Genomic DNA, 17,795 nt, shown 5'->3' on the forward strand with positions numbered 1-17,795 from the left:
TTTAACATTGATTGGGGGGAAAAAAATTAATTAAACATGTTTAATGACAGGATATGTTTTTAAATTTATACATTGTTAAAATAGTTCTTTGCTTGGTTATATTTTGATAGTTGAGAGTTTGGAGATTGATGGCAAATAAAAATACCATAACGCCAATACGCTGTAAATATAATCTTTATGTTATGTATATGAGTGCAGGTTGGCTCTAATAAACATATCCTTATTATTGTGCCCTAATAACCACTCTTTTTGTATGGATACCCCTCTTAATACTTAACTTAGAAAATGACCAGTCATCTCATGACATGTGCAAATTTTTTCTTCTTTCATAATGAGTCGCATGACTGTACCTAGTTATTAAATCCCAGTTAGATGGACTTAAAAATATTTCCGATAGCAGTTGTGCATCTAGAGTTAAGGATGCTCACGATTTTATTGATGGCAAAATATGATGTTTGAAAGACAGAGAGTTAAAGAAATAACATGAAGTTTTGTTTAAAGTGCAACTGGATAAATATTTTGAAAATTATTACTAAACCTAAACTACATTTCAACTATCTATGAAGTTAACTTATTGATTTTTATTAATTTTGCATCAGAAACACTTGTTTTATTTATATATTTTTAGCATAACATCTCAAGTTCGTAATTTATTGCACCTCATACCTACTGACCCTGCAATTTTGGATGCACTAGACTCGATCAGTGCAAAAGTAAGTTATAATAGATATTAAAAGTTTCTGTAATAAAAATGCACAATGCTTTGATTTCTTCATTGTCTTAAAACTAAATATTGTCTATATTGTATTTATTACAGAAAATTGTAGAAATTCCTTCCCCTGAAACGCCAAGAGAGAGCCCTCGATCAAGTCCCAAAAAATTTACAGTTACTTCTCCAACTAAAGAACGTTGTGAATCTCCTAAAGAAGTTCTTAAAAACTTATTTGATGTCTCATATCCAATCTCACCTTTTAAACTGTTATATAATTTGGAGGTAAGCTAACAACATTTTAGAAACTACTCAAATACAGAGGGTATGTCCCTTGTATACTACGATTAATTCGTTCCGTGTCGTTTTGAAACCATGTTATACGAAACTTTTTATAAATTATTTTTTTTACTTATTTTTTAAACTAATTAATCATGTATATAACATAAATCAGGTGGATATGTATCGTGCTGTATCAAAACAGTGTTATATGAGACTTTGAAATAGTACAAATATGCAATGTGTACTGTTCTATATCAAAACCAAGTCTTGTGGTGCAAATTTTAAAATCGCTGAATTTTCAGTTCATTAAAACATACAAATGAAAAGTGTGAGCCAAAACATGCAACAGATGTTTTGGCTCACATGCAACAGAAGTGTAAGCCAAAACATGCTCACTGATCCAAGATTAGATTTGCCAGAAACAATACAACTTAATTCTTTGACATACCTCAAATTAAAACTATTATTCACAACAAGAAGACTTCCTTTGCTAAGAATGAAACACATATTATCAGAAAGAAAATCTGAGCTTTTCTGTAGCAATAAAAATCGTCTGAGCAACAACAGCAAAATAAAATGATTCAATTTTTTTATATTTCATGTTTTGTTTCATCTACATTTTTAAAATTTATCGTTTGTCAAACTTAATTTATTTTTAATCCGAATGTTATTTTCTTACAATGTATTGGAAACAAAATGATTTTCATCTTTTTGCTTTTAGAATACTAGAGGCAAACACAATTTTTTGTATCAAATTCATAGAAACAAAGTAAAAATCTTTTTAGAGTTAATACTGTCCATATTTTTAACAGTGTATAGAACAAAAATAAGATTCAATCTTTGAAAGTTTGTTTTATATCAAAACCGTGTAGTAATAATTTCAAGATTTGTTCTGTGTAATATTGAATCAGTGTTATAATAGTCGCTAATTTTGTACTGTGTAATATCAAAACTGTGTTGTACAAGTACTGTGTTATACGAGGAATACCTGTGTATCAATGTCTGAATTTCTTTCATTCTTTCAAAAAAATTACTTTAAATATTTCACTTGCCATTAATATTTCTGTTGCCTTGTTTTATTTTCTTCTAGGCGCTGAGTGGAAAACTGATGCCTGTCGTGCAGGATGCAAACACAATACAAAGTGCTCAAATGTTTAGCAAAGACTTTCTTTCTGCTGGTGGTTTGCAGCTAATTTTAAATATATTTCAGAAAGACAGCATACCTAATGATGTGGATTATGATATTAGGCAAGGTTGCTATTTGACAGCATTAGCTATTGCTAGGTAAATAATTTCTTGAAATATTTAAAGTTTATATTTTTGTCGTATGCAGCAGTAATCTGTTGGCACTGCCTTTGAGTGTATGGCAATTATCATCCTTGCTTTCTCTTGTCAAATTAACTTCATTGAACTGAGAAAAGACCACAAGTGTGTAATGTGAGCCACAGGAAACACTACACATGCACCAACAAACTGGTAGATAAAATAACTGCTAATTACCCAAGCTTTGCCTTCAATTTACGAGTTTAACCGTACCATGTAGCGGACACTCGTTGGTAAGATGTATTAATTTCATCTACCATTTCGTTGGCGCTCTCAGCTTCAATGAGATGGCATCTGCCTCCAGCTTGGTTATTTACTATTATAGACTGAAGAGTTCTAACAAGAACAAAACTGCAATATCTGGATGTGATAACCGGGCTGTCTGGCATTTTGCTTGTAGATCTGCCGTAGCCCTGGCTTCGGGGCAGTTACTTACTGCAAATTATCCATGCTTTGCCTTCAATTCACGAGTTGAACCGTATCATGTTGCGGACACTCGTTGGTGAGATGAATTAATTTTACATACTAGTTTGCTTAAACTTTCAGCTTCAATGTGATGATATCTGCTTCTAGCTCGGTTATTCACTATTCCAGACTGAAGAGTTCTGATAAGAACAAAACTAGTTTCTGAATGTATTAACCAGTCTGTCTGGTTTTTGCATCCATTGTAGGTTTTAAAATGCATTTTTGCATCTTTGATTTGAGAACAATTAGAATTAATATGAGCACAAATGATTTCTTTAAATGTTACAATAAATTTAAGATATTAAATCATTCCAAAAAATTATGCTGAATTTTCTGAAATACTACTAATTTAATGACAATATAGATTGCATTTTTGATTATTTCATAATTTATGGGTAATGTGACTTTACATTATCAATTTGTGCCATTTCATTAATATTGATGTCTTGTTATGATTGTACTACACAGAAACTTTTAATATTTGTTCGCTGAGAAATATTTAATTCTCTGTCTTTTTTAGACAAGTACTTCTTTCTTTTTTAGTTACACATTTTTTTTAATAAAAAATCATTGTTATCATTATTTTGTAGGTATTTACTTTGTGCTGAAACTGGACTTGAATTGACGACATTATTTGCTCACTGTTCTGGAATACCAAATGCTGCTTCTAGATTATCTGTTATTGAGTTCTGTACTAACACAGCTCTTAGTGATGATTATTCAAGTGCTGTCAAAAGGCTGAACTGTGTAAAAGCTATTGAAGTTAGTTTGGAACTTATCTAAATACCATTTTAATTATTTTGATTTTCATCTTATGTATTCTGATACATTTACATTTTATTTAAAGTCCACTTTTAGTAAAATTAATGCTCCAAGAAGCAATGTAATAGAAGAAAATGATGGCAAGGTTTGAATCATGTGAGAGCTTTAATGCAGCCTTCAAAATTATTTGTGGCCCATTGATGTGAGTTTGCTGAAAACTACTTTGGGGGGGGGGGACCCCTTGAAATAGTTCAGTACCCCTTTCAGTAGTTTGCATTACTAGTGATCAGTGGTGGTCAATTAAGCCATTTTATATTATTTGCATTTTAAGCTATTTTCAAGCACTTTTATTATAATTGGCCTGAGTGTCACTGTGAAATCTGAGGCCTGGTTTTGCTTATATCTCAGCAACTAGACTATTTAGAGACTTCTGGATTTCACTAAATGATTTGCTTTATCTAAAGGTACAACTTTGTGCTGAAAAATTAAAGTTATAAAATAAAATTATTATTTAGGTTAGGATGGAAAACAGCAAATTTCATGTAATTTACCCATTAAATATTTAAATATAAAACCCATTGTTACAAATTTTGTTGCCTTGCAACAGTAATGTTAATAGTAATCATAATGAAAAGTTTAAATCAAGGCTTCTCTGAAGCAAGCATGAAATGTATTCAATGAAATTGCTTCCGCAGGATTTGTATCCTCACCTGCGCCAATGATCGATAACGGGGTTAAGTAAAGAGACATATTAGGATCTTTATTTCAAGTAACTTGTTTGTTGTGAACCATAAATTAGTTTGAGAAATCTTTAATATTTAAATTTACCTCAACTCGGCGCAAATGTCATCTGGGAAAAAATGAAGATAAACCTTGAAAAGTAGGCGTGAGCTATATATGGATTCATAATTTATTATCAAAGAAGTCAAACATAATATTGTTGGAATTTATATTTAGAACCCAATAAAAATTTTGTTTGAAAACAAAAAACTTTAAAATAACAGAATTTCTTTAAAAATACTAAGCACTTTTCATAATGCACTCAAAAGAACAAAATAACTTTTCTGAGTCGGAAAGGACATTTTAAGTATTCCTGTAGTTTTCAATTATTCCAAGAAAATGACCCTGAAAACGAGGAAAAGTGCGGCTCAAGTCATTTCAAACCGAACTTTCTCGGAAAAATATGCATGTTTCAACACTCAAATTAAGGATTGGAAGCTAGGTAATTATAAGAAATTCTCTACATGACTTGAACCGCACTGTTCTTCATTTGCGAGGTCATTTTTTTGGAATAATTGAAAACTACAAGAATACTTAAAATGTCCTTTCCAACTCAGAAAAGTTATTTTGCTCTTTTGAGTGCATTATGAAAAGTGCTTAGTATTTTAAAAGAAATTCTGTTATTTTACATTTACAATAATTTTGCCTATTTATATTTTAATAAATTTATCTTTTATGCACTAGAAGTTTGTTTTAAATTTTGAATGAAAGTCAATTAGCTACATCATGCTGATTAAATGAAAAATAAATTTGATTTAAGTAAAATACTTTTTATTTATACAGAAACATATTCCATGTTAAGTGGACCAGTCCGCCGTTTGCAGACTAGTATATCTTCATGCTTAACAGCTCTCAGGACAAGTTACTTTTTTTTAAGGATTTCAACCTCTGCAATGTAATAGTGTTTTAATCTACTACATTTGAAACTTTGAGACTTACCACTAACATATCTCATCACAAAAGACTGATATAGATAGATGATTTCCGTATCAATTTCATGAATTATCTTCAAATTTTAAATTTTTGTTGCGTACACCTTTTTGCTCCTTGGTGCTTCAATTTATAATTAATTGTAAACGACTTCTGTTATCATGTGTAAACAAAGTTTTTTTAATATTAGTGAATGATTAGGTTGATGTAATGTTTGGTACTTAGTGCCTGAGTAGCATTATTATTTAAAATTGAAGTGCCTTTTATTACTTTATTAATCCATTCATTAAAATTATTTTGATAAAAACTTGCGATATGAAACTAATTATTTGTGTTTTAGTAATTCTAAACAATTAATTTGTAACCAAAATCTGTGAAATAATTTCTCTTAACTATACTTCTTTTTAAACTTAATTTAACATGAATTCCAAATTGATATTGTTTCATTCTTTTAAAGTTAGCTAAATATCTTTGAATATTTCCCTTAAAAAATAATGTACTCACATGATGATGTATTATAACATAATGAAAAACTTACTATGTTTGTTATGGTTTTATGAATGTCTTATAAATATTAAAAAATATTTTTCTCTGTTCAATTAGACAATAAAAGCCACAGAACTATTAAGCACATTATCTAGTCTACTTCGACTTTCATGGGCAGCAGCAGCTGGGAATTTGCATCTAGTGAACTGTTCGCTTCCAACAAAAGAGGGAACACATTCCTGCATGGGCAGAAGAAGCAGACAGAGCAGTACTGGTATGTGTTGAGCACATTTAAAATTTGGTTTTTCTAGATCCTTGCAAAATTTGTGCAATGCAATATTAAAGCATTGAGCTCTTCAAGCATTTGCTTAATTATCTTTCAACTTTATATTGGTTCAGTGTGAATTTTTTTAGTAGAAATGAAAGAAAATGCTTGAATTCTTTTTCGCACTTTTAAATCCTTTCAAATCGTTAGATACTATTGTTAAACTGTCGCCAAATGTATCACCAATTCATTTTTAGAAATAAAACAATTGAAGTACCATGCATCTTATTCATAGTAATAGGAAATTAAGAAATGTAAGCCATTTAGTGTTATTTAAAAAATGTGCATCATAGAAAATGGTACTGTTTTTGAATGAAGCTTGACTTCAGTTACTACTGTTCAAAATTGGTAACATTGTTTTTTTCTTGTGTAATATTGAATTTTGACCTTTAGCTTTGTTACTTAAACATGAAATAGCAAAGATTACAAGTGTATCATAGCTTGTATATTAGCATAACTTGTAGAAAAATTTATCTCATTTATAAAGTTGCATTTTAACTTATCAATAAGAAATGTAAAAAGAATAACAAACCTTTAAAAAGGGTCTGGAATATCCAATGATGTCCAGAATGTTGTTTCTCTTTATGCCACGTAAAGTATCCTCGACTGTTTGGGACTTTCTAGAGACGACATTTATTCATCTCCTCTTCTGGTCCTTGATTTTCTCAGGGTCAACGGTGATGGACCTCTCTGACTTCGTCAGACTACTGAAAGATAAGCAACAACAACAGCATTTGGGCCAGCAACAGAGATTACTTTCAACAGCTTTATCATCTTTAAAAAAAAGTAATTTGTAAAACCACACACACACGTACTTTAAGCTCTTCTAGCAGTTATTTATCTTTAAACTTTATATTGGTTCATTCTTCAAAATTGAAATCTGTAAGTGAGGATGAATCTGAACAGAAACCAAACTTGAAACAAGTTATGCAGCAAAAATAAGTTAAATAGACATGTGTTGTGTGGAACGAGTGAAAATGATATTGTACTAAGTTTTAGCCATTCAGTTAAAAGGATTTAATACACTAATTGTAAAATTTTTAAATTAATTTTTGTTTTTATTATTCGTTCCCAATCCAAAGACATCTCAAATAATAACAGAATTTATTTACAATCTTAAAAGTTAAAAGAAATTTAAAATATTAATTCTAAAATTTTCTTTGGTTTTGTAATTGTTTGCTAGGTAGTAATACAAGTAGTGGCAGTGAAAGTGGGGATGGTGCTTTACAAGGTGGTGTGTGTGCTCAACAGCATTTTGTGAAGGAAAAAGATGTGCTACTTGCCTTGAAAGCCCTTGAATTTCTTGTAACTTGCCTTCACTTAAGGACAGATATATTCAGCAAGTATTTTTTCTGAATTTACAGTTTTTTTAGATTTATGTAATAGGAAGGTATTATTTATTGTTTGAAACTTTGTACTTTGTTTGTTGTTTATGCTTTGCTTGTTGTTGCCTTGGTTATTGAAATGTATTTGAAAGTTTAAAACATGTCTAATTTATTCTGCCATGTGCAGGTAAACGGCAGTATCTACAGAAATGAGTTTTCGAGATATTTGAAGAAATGTACGCCGGATTCAATATTAACCATGGCGAAATCTCGGAATTAGACTTTTTTTGTTCCTTTTTTCCAAGGGACACCAAATAAGCAAGCTTGTACAATAAAGCTAACTTACAATAGATAGCAAAAATGCAAAAAAAAAAAAAAAAAAGATTCACAGTTACTGCCCTTTACCTGCACACGGCAGTATTGATTCAAACTTTAAGTAATGCAACAATGAATTTCCTTTTAACAAAATTATTAAATATTTCAAAAGTGCAAAGCAGAGAAAGTAGCTAGGTAAAGTACAGAATATTCATGCTTTTTTGATTTTATTCTTTCTACGTTTGATACATGAATGATTTTATAAATTAATTTGTTACAGACGCAAAGAAAACAATAATTATTTCTGGGTGTCTTGAGAGTAATAAATATCTTTAGGGATCGTTATCCTTATTCTATGGAAAACTTTCCTTAAATTTCTGCTTTTCTGTTTAGGTGTCTGGGTGTATCTGGTCACATCCCATTTTTTTCCCTCCCAGGAAATGGCACTTTATACAAAATAGTCCATGCAATAGGAGTGATGTAGCTAGGTTTTTTTTTTTGTAAATTTAATTAATTGTTAGTATACTAGCATATGTTATTGTTGTGCTATTCAGGGGAGATAATGAAAAAGTGTACAAATACGTTTTTGTTTCATCATACATTTTTAATTTGAAGAGCTTGAACTAATTACATTATATTGTGGTACTAAATTAAAAAAAAATCTTGAAGCCATGTGGTAAATGATTTGCACTCAAAACAGAAGGGGGGGGGGGAGAGTTTTTAAATGTTTTTATTTCAAAGCTATGCTAGATGTAGTATAAACATGTATCTTTTAAATAACGAACATTTGAATACATATTATGCATTTTGTGATGTGTGTTTTGCAAACTTGTGAAACTACTTTTGAGTTAAATGTTTCATGTGCTTTTTCATGATTATATGTTCCTCTTGTTATTTTTAGGTAAATTCACTTCCCTTCCGTATATAAGTGACTTCGTTATTGATGTTTTGCTGTGCTCGCCTAGTCAAGCTGTTCGTCAGTGTGCCCTCGAGCAGTTCACTAAACTGAGTAATATATCAGTGAGTTCTGTTACTAAAGCAAGAGATTTCTTGATTGAAATCTTGTTAAAAGCTCGCCTACCTTTGTGGGTGCCTTCAAGTTGTACTAGAGGTGATAGCCAAAGGTACTATATATCAGTTCTTTGTATTTTTTTGGTAAAGGTGCTTAAGTGTATTTAATTATGTTTTAGTTCTTTATTATTTAATTGCATTAAATATGACTCAAGTAAATTATTTTCCTTTTGAATATTATGGTAAGTGAAAGTAAACAAAATAACCTTATCTTTTCAGGCTTCTTAGTCAGTGCACAGAATATTTTGAACTGGGCTGCAGGCTTTTAAGTGGTTTGACTGGTTAGTATTTTATTTTGAACTAACTTTAATAATACATGCTATATACCAGACAGCCCTGTTATCACATCAGAGACTGCAGTTTTGTTTTTGTTAGAACTCCTTAGTCATGAATATTGAATAACCAAGCTGGAAGCCCCTGGAGACCATGGTGCTTTGGACACTCTTTGGTGACATGAATTTAATCTACCAGTTTGTTGGCACTCTCAGCTTCAGTGAGATGACATCTGCCCCCTGCTTGTTTATTCACTATTCCAGAATGAAGAGTTCTGATAAGAACGAAACTGCAGTTTCTCGATGTGATATCCAGGCTGTCTGGCATATTGCATTTAGTTCTGCCTCAGCCCTTGCTTAGGGGCGGTAACTTACTGCTAAATAACTTCAATAATCTCCAAGTTATACATATGAATATATGATACATACATGAACATCCTAAAATGTCTGTCTGTAATGCACAAATGCTCTAAAATTTTAGTGATTGTGGCGCAAATTGCTTTTAACCACCGTAAATTGATATTTATGATTTTTGTTTTTAAAATCATATCTAGTTCAACGTTATGTATACTTCACAACGTGTATTTATATCATTATTGAAGGATCTCTTGATTTTTTTTCTTTGTTAATAAGTAATTTTTATCATTAAAAGAAATCCCTATGATTTGCGTTTTTTAAAAAATTTCGTTTGCTGCAATGCTGAGGATCTTTCTAAAAGTCCTTCCTGTCACTGAAAACATTTCAGTTTTTTGCCCCCCCCCCAAATATATGGTTCATGTAAATCTTATTTTCTAATATGTATTTACGTATTGTTCTATATTTATTCATTTTTCTGCATTTTTTTAGAACTACTGTCTAGTTTTCATAACTTGACATTTTAATTTTGGGCTAGATTTGTGAAAACAAATTCATACGTATTTATACATAGAAATAATTATTATCGAAAAAATTGTTCAAAGTTTGTTGGTAATAACAAACTAATTAAACAAAACAGTGCTCACCTTTTTCAGTAAGTTACTGCCCTATAACCAGGGCTAAGGCAGAATTACCTAAAATACACTGCCAACTGAGTTGGCGGTGTATTTTATGTAATGCTTACCTTGTTTAAATGAGATCATTCTTCATGATATACATTGTATTACAATGATGTAATAGGATTTTAAATAACAAGGCAGGAATGTACAAATGTGTTTAATTATGTGTTAGAAACATAATGTGTCAGTCCTTATATATATATATTAAATAATCATATTAGGATTGGCAATATGTGTCTAAACCAAGGGCTCTGATGGTTTTTCTGCTCCTCTGTGTGAACATAGACAGGTATACGATGAAACTTCCGTAAGTCCAACTTCGATGAGCAAAAAACTTCGACGGCTGAAATGAATATTTGTTCCGCTCTAACTAAGTGAATAATTGCTGTTTATTTTTGATAAACCAAATTTCGTTGATTTAATTCATAACCATTGTCAAATTTTGCTAATGTAACTCTATGATTCAAGATTGTTTATTTTTTCTTTTTTTGTATGAACAGAAAGAAAAAAACTGGCGCCGTTGTATTGCATTGCACCAAAAGGTGTCTAGACCAAGTGGACTTAATAAGTCTCTGAAACCAATATGTTTTGCATAAGTTATTGTTTGATTCATTTCTTTTCCTACAAAGGGAAAACCAGCACATGAAGAAACACAAAGCTCTAATTTAGTACAATCCAAAAATGGAATGGAAAACATTAGAGATTGTGGAACAATTCCAGTTTTGGCAAAAATGAACGAAAGGGGGTACTTAAAGGAATTGTTACTTTCAGGATTTTTCAGTATTCTATAAAGCTGCTGGTCCTTCCAAGACTGACTCTTTTTTTGTCATTATAGAAAGTGAGTGTTAGTGGTGCTGTTTCACCGATTCCTGAACGTTTAGGATAGAACTTTAGAAATGGCTAAGAGATTACTTAAAATTTTAAGCTTGCAAGAAAAAGTGCAATTAATTAAAAAAATCAATTCTAGGGTACCAAAGAAAAAGAAAGTATAGGATATTCTTGGGTTTGTATAGGTTTCCCACCCTATATGAACACTTGAATTTATATAATTATATTGCACATTAATTATGTCAAGTATATTATTATCCTTGATATTATTCTATCATTTTTTGCTCATATTATAAATTTAAGGAGTTTCAGTGGTAGTATTTTATTTTATTCTGTAGTTTTGTTTTCGTATTCAATAAGCAAAATTTTCAACAACTCAAACTTTTTTCGCTTTCCCTGTAACTTTGACTTATAAAAGTTTTAGTGTACTTATTTTTTTCTCAAAATGTGCTTGCAAAGTGCTTTTTGAACTAAATTATGGCAACTAATACAGCAATTGCAATTATTTATCTTTTTTTTTTTTTTCATTCTTTAGAAAGCTAGCTTTGCGGACCCCCAGTGTTCTCAGTTGTGTTAAACTAATTCACTTTCCATCTGGTGGAGAGACGGATGGAAATTTTACCCACAGTGGTTCTTTTTCCCCCTACTAGGGGGAATTTATATTCCCCATATTAAAATAAAGTTGAGGAAATCAAATCTTTTAAGTTCACATTTCCTTGCTCTGAACTAATTTTGTTCTTAATTTCATGAAATTCAGTCTTGGCCCTTTGCAAGATACAGACACACTGTCTCTTATATTATTAAAAATGATTTTCTACTGATAAACTTTCAATGATTTTGATTTATATACAACATAAATGCTGAAATATGTGAAACAATGTTTATCTGCACAAATTTTAAAATTTTTGAACTGTGAGCACAATCACAATGTATTTATATAATATGAATTTTCTAATTCCTGAAAGCTATATAGTGCATTTTTACATCTTACTTACATAGATGGAAACGGTAAAAGTTAAAAAAATTTTTTGTCTACTATACTTAAATATAATTGCTATAGCTCTAAATAATGAACAAGTTTTATCTTAAAATGTGCTTGAGGTTTACTTTTATTTTTCAGCTAAAAACCTTTTTTGCCTTATGTTGCTTTTAATGAAGTCTGAAATAATTTTGCTTGACATTTGAGGTTGACTCTAAAATGTGGCTAATTAAAACCAAAATATATATGTTCCACAATTTCAGTTTAATGCATAAAAGTTTTCTTGTGCATAATTTGCATTTTATTTCAATAGATTTGGATCAAAAAAATCTTCATATTGATCCAAAGCAGATGGTTGAGGATGAAGTATCATGGCTTCAAGGGTTTTCTACTTCATCTGATATATCTTTGCAAGCAGCTGACAGTGCATTGCTTTCTGGGCATTTTCGGCTCATCAAGACACTCTTGACATGTGATGGAGTGCAAAAAGAATATGCTGGTTGGTATATTTACTTCTTTTCCTTTATTATAGCTATTTATTTGTTTAAGCATCCTCATATATATAATAACAAATGATCGAGTAACGCTCCTGACGTCTTTAACAGTGAAACTCTCTCCATGGCATGATAGTTTGATAACATGTTTTGGTAATGTTTGACATGCAAAAAAATGCTTTATTTTGAAGAGGCTGAACTGGATCCGGTATCTTAGCTGTTTTACTGGTAAGACTCATTTTAGATGAATGAAGAAACAATATAGTGGTCAACAATTAACCATGCTATCTACTGGAGTTTAGGGTTAATCCAATGGATTTAGGGTTAACGTTTCAACTATCAAAATATCACCTAACAGGCAATAGCTTTGTTCAAATGTAGAAGCAAGTTTCTCACGTCATACCTTGACGGGTCATTTTCTACTTATAAATAATATTCTAAGGCCAAATGTAACCTAGTGAATAGGAAGCTGGGCTTGGAATCTGAGGATTCCAGGTTCAGAGCCTGCTGCTGCCAAATAACTGCCAAGCACATACAGAGAGTGCTTGTTAAATCCATTAGTCCAAAAGTCTGTGGGTGCAGAGTTTCTGGAGACTTCTCATCTTGTCCTGGTTCTGGAGACAAGCTCAATTTTTGCAAGGGAGAAAATCTCACTGAATGTTAGATCCCTACAAGGGCTCACAGTTTCTTCAGCAGCCTACTTGGCCATTAAGTCGACTCTTTCAATATAACATTTCTAACTTCTAGATTTAATTTTATCATCATGTGAAAGATAAACTGCTGCTTCACATGAGGGGGTAGGGGTATTAAATGTTGTTTAATCCATACTGCAGTAGAATCTTCATAAAACAAAGTTTTTTGAACTAAATGTTAAGCTTATTCCACATTTATATTTTTTGCTGCTAATATGAATTAAGATTTCCAGAATTAATTCTGTGTGAATCATTAATGATTATTCTTGCACTGACATTAATTTTTAGAACTTATTGAAGGTTGAGCTGTTTTTTCCTTAGGGAAACCAGGAAAAATTTGGCTTACTCTTCTGATTATGTCCATACTTTCAACTGTTATATGTTTAAAATATGCATTTGAAATGAGAAAGGAAAATTTATATTCTGATAAAAATATTATATCTTAAAAATATATATTTATTTATAGATTTTTAAACATCGAGTTTAAAAGTTGTTACTGTTTCCATTGCTTTTAGAGGAAAATATTTACTGTTGTATTTTTTGCTTTTTTTTTCTCTTGAACACAGTTGAAAAATACCAATTTTCTATATTCTGTAGAAAGTAATCACTCTAAAACATAGCAATTCAGTATTAAATCTTTAAAATATTTTCATTATACTGTTTTAAATTTAGTTTATGTTACTGATTAGACTGCCAAAAGTGCAGCATCATTTTGAGCTTTGATTTATTTTAATAATACACTTTTTCTAGAATATCAATTTAAAGAGTCATTATTAAATTCAGAGCGTATTTTGAATATTTTTTCATTTCTAGAAAAAAGTAATTGTTTTTAAAATGTTTTTAGGTAGAGTTTTGATTCCAGATTTGCTTCCTAAATTTTTATTTCCTGCATCACTGATGATTTCTGGTGGAACGAACTGTATTAACAGTAACACATCAAGCGACTTCTCTCCAAAGTTAGTATTATAACAGATTTGGAATTCATTTAAGTTATGAATTTGTTTGTGTTTTCTTAATCTCAGCAATACTTGTGTTTTACAGGTGCAATAGCATAGAATCTCGAATAGCAGCCTATGAAGTTTTAGTTGAACTTGCTACTGGTTCTTCTGAGAATTTGGAAAAAATTTCCCAACAGTTGCTATCCATGCATCATAATTTAAAACCTGAGCTTGCGAAAGAGTATGAGGTTTGTCTTTTAAGTCTCAATACAATTTGTTTTCAAACCAGTTATCTACAGAAAACTTCGAAATCTTACGTTGCAATTTAGAAAAAATGGATTACTGGTGAAATTATTGAAATTTTTTTCAAATTAGCAGTTTTAAATTTTTTCTCGAAAGTTATAAAATAATGTATTGTGATAGTAAAAATATCTTTGACTACCAATTTTTTTGTTGATATTATTAATCAGTTGATTTCCCTTTTTTCTGCTCCTTAATAATTTCACTTTTGCATTTTCGGTTTAATTAATTATACTTTTTTTACTTTTTTGTGTAATTTTTTTCCTATTTGTTGTGTTATTTTGTTTTTCATGCCTACTTTCCTATTTTCTCTATTTTTTGAAAACATTGCATGCTTAAATAAATTGCATTCATGTACTTATATCAGGGCTGACAAGAGGCCATGCCTTTCAGGTTAGAAACTATGACCACAGTTCTTGGAGGGAGGGGGGGGGGGGCTGAAGTTTACAGTAGTATAAATTAATTTTATAAGTTCTATTGGGCTTGGTGACCAAACTGACAAAGGGCCCGCATTGACTCTTGGCAACCCTGGATTATATAAGCATGGCTACCAACTCTCTTGCGTGACTCCTGAATTTTGATGCCTTCTCCCAATCTCAGCAATAAAGTAAGTATCTCGAATTTTCATGAAATTAACGAAATTCCCTAAAGAATTTTTTAACAGATTAAAATTTCGAATAACATCCCTGCAGTAAAATAAAAATGATTAACAAAAGGAAAAAAAATAAAAATTCACTCTAGAGTATGAAAATAGTGTAGGTCCATTCATTTTTGAAACATGTCTAATTTCATTAACATTTTTTTAAAATTCTTGCTTCCCAAAAATGAACTGGTAGTGCATATTTTTAAATGCAACATTCAACATAACTCATTGATTGCACATAGTCCACTTTTGTGTTGTTATTTATTTTACCTTTTGCAAAATGTTAAATAATTTTAACTTATAAAAAACTCATTCAATGTTGCTAACATCTACTTTTTTCAGTTACACTAATTTCCTCTGGAACAATATATGCATAGCTCACACAAAATACTGTTAAATATTTTACTGCAATGTTTTTTGCTAAATGCTATGCAATTATGTTACTACAATTTGGCTGATGTTATTTGATTGTTAAAATTAAAAGTTGGTTTACGATTCCAATATTAACTTGCATTTCTTTAGGGAGACTTCTCTGAAGCAATTAAAAGCTTTGATGTATGGAATACAATAAATGCTCATGCTCATCTATCTGGCTTTTAAGCAGCCAGAGAGCTTCTATTTCTGTTTTCTTTTGCCTGTTCTTTCCTTTCCTACTATCCCCTTCCCCCAACAAACTTTTTCTGATGAAGATAAAAACACAGCTCTAATTTCCCCCCTGTTTTACAATCTATTTGTTTAGCTAGTTTCTAGCTTAATATTAAGCAAAATCTTTGCTTTATCTGATATTGTTTTGCAACTTGAATATGAACTGCATAATTTTCATACTTCTTATGAAAATAATCGTTTTTTACAATTGTAATTAAAAAATGAAATTGTTTCTATCTTGTCAGAATGACATTTAAATTTTCTTTTTTATTTCATGTAGTTGTATAACATTCAATAATTTAAAATAAGCTCAAGTTTTCGCTAACTAAATTAACATAAAAATTCATGTAATCAGAGTTTTATGCTTCCTGCTCTTTCTGGATGGTCACGCTTTTACTGTACTTGAAGTTTTATAAAGTTGTTGCAAATAAAATATAATTTTTTTCTCCTTCACAGTATGAGCCTCTTGTTGCTGCAAGGGCTCCATGTGAATATGTTGGAATTAAAAATGCTGGTGCAACATGTTATATGAATTCAGTCATTCAACAGTTGTACATGCAGCCTGGTACAAGGGAAGCTATTTTGTCTGTTGATGAAAACGAACCAGATGAAGATGGGTAAATAAATTGAAGTAGTTTCATTAAACAAGGTATATTCCAAAACTAAGCTTTTGTTTGGTCATAAAAAATAAAGCTCCCGAGAATCTTTCTTATATTTTCTTAAATATGTTATTACATTCTTCTTTAACTTCCACATATTTGCAGTTGACATCTATACACTTCTTCTAGCATTGCTCTAACTTCTTAAACCCTTCTCCTTATAAGTCTGCCACCTATGAATTGAACCAGATGGTATCACAAGTCTTAAGTGTATCGTCATTTTGAAATTGGTGTGTCAACCCAGCCACCTTTTCAAATGCCAGGAGAGAAAGTACTTTGTTGCAAGGTTGGACTGTGCGGAGGATGATCGAAATGTTTTCAGGGAAAATTTTGATTTATCTCCTTTGTTTTTGATAAAGCTGCGAAGGCTGACATTGTCAAGTTCATATACTAGGCATAACTCACGATGGAGTTTTTTTTTGCCAGCAAAAATCTAATCACAGTGCGCACGTCACAACTGGTTAGATCCACCATTATCTCAACCATTGCGACCTGCTCTCACCAACTGGCAAATGGCAACTGAAAAAAAAAAAAACCCCTGCAGCATTTTGTAAAGAATTAGTAGATAGCACTGATTGTGTGAGATTTTGTTCAGGTATACCAGTTAAATATTGCACTGGACCTTTGCCACTTAGTTTTGGAATATGCTTGATATGAAGTTGTTAATTAACTCATAATAACCAATTATGCTTAGTGTTGGGGTTGATTTAAATCAGCAATTTAATCCTGTCTTAAATCAACTCAATATTCATGAAAAAATCATTTTTTAAAATAAACTTTTAAGTTTAAATAGAATTATGCTTTTAAAAACATTTAAAATATAATTTACATTTTCATTCTCAATTTATGGTTATCAATATAATGCATTGAAATTCATCTGGAAAATATAAGCATGGAAATCTTGTGGGTTATTAGTTTAAGTTTCTTTAATGTGTTTCAAAAGTACTATTTTATTTGTACAAAGTAATAAATAAGGTATTTCAGTGAAAACCTCTTAAAGCAACAAAAGTTAGCCGGCTCTTAATTTTTATTACTTTCTTAGCCATGTACTTTTAATGACATGTAAAAATTTTAGTTGCTGGTATTTTGCCTTTGTCCCATAGTTTAGAGAGGATAATCAAAAGAAATTGGACAGCTTCATTTATATGCTGAAATGAAATAGGAAACATTGTATCTAGCTTGTGCAGTAAATGTTGTAGATTAAAATAAAAGCTGCAACACCGACTGGACAAGCTAGAAATACATGCAATATACCTATAGCAAGCAATATGCAATATACCATGCAATATTAACATATTGCCTTATCCCTGGCTAAAGGGCTGTTGCTTACTGCTTATTGTGTGAGAAGTATTTTCTCACACTTAGTTTCAGCACATAAATGCAGTTTCACCATTCCTCCCCCTGTCCCATTCTTTCCAACTCTTTCTTACTCATAAATTACTAATTTAGTAATTTGTAATCTCTTCTAAATTCTTGGCAGAAAATATTTTCAGTTTTTAGTTGTAAAAAATTTTAAAGAATCATCATAATTTCGAATT

The 17,795-nt window shown here is 30.8% G+C and overlaps 1 protein-coding gene across 1 annotated transcript in view; it reads left to right on the plus strand.

The window, feature by feature from the left end:
• The window catches only part of LOC129220174 (ubiquitin carboxyl-terminal hydrolase 24-like), a 99,704-nt gene that overhangs the window by 45,286 nt on the left and 36,623 nt on the right, over positions 1 to 17,795 (plus strand). The window contains exons 29-40 of the mRNA XM_054854528.1: positions 629 to 713; positions 818 to 994; positions 2,082 to 2,275; positions 3,370 to 3,541; positions 5,855 to 6,011; positions 7,246 to 7,401; positions 8,604 to 8,826; positions 8,993 to 9,054; positions 12,200 to 12,385; positions 13,917 to 14,028; positions 14,114 to 14,258; positions 16,055 to 16,215. Coding sequence (XP_054710503.1) covers positions 629 to 713; positions 818 to 994; positions 2,082 to 2,275; positions 3,370 to 3,541; positions 5,855 to 6,011; positions 7,246 to 7,401; positions 8,604 to 8,826; positions 8,993 to 9,054; positions 12,200 to 12,385; positions 13,917 to 14,028; positions 14,114 to 14,258; positions 16,055 to 16,215 — 1,830 coding nt within the window. The remainder of the gene's footprint in view (positions 1 to 628; positions 714 to 817; positions 995 to 2,081; positions 2,276 to 3,369; positions 3,542 to 5,854; positions 6,012 to 7,245; positions 7,402 to 8,603; positions 8,827 to 8,992; positions 9,055 to 12,199; positions 12,386 to 13,916; positions 14,029 to 14,113; positions 14,259 to 16,054; positions 16,216 to 17,795) is intronic.

This window comes from Uloborus diversus, chromosome 4 (assembly GCF_026930045.1).
Source record: "Uloborus diversus isolate 005 chromosome 4, Udiv.v.3.1, whole genome shotgun sequence".
In the NCBI taxonomy this organism is placed as follows: Eukaryota; Metazoa; Arthropoda; class Arachnida; order Araneae; family Uloboridae; genus Uloborus; species Uloborus diversus.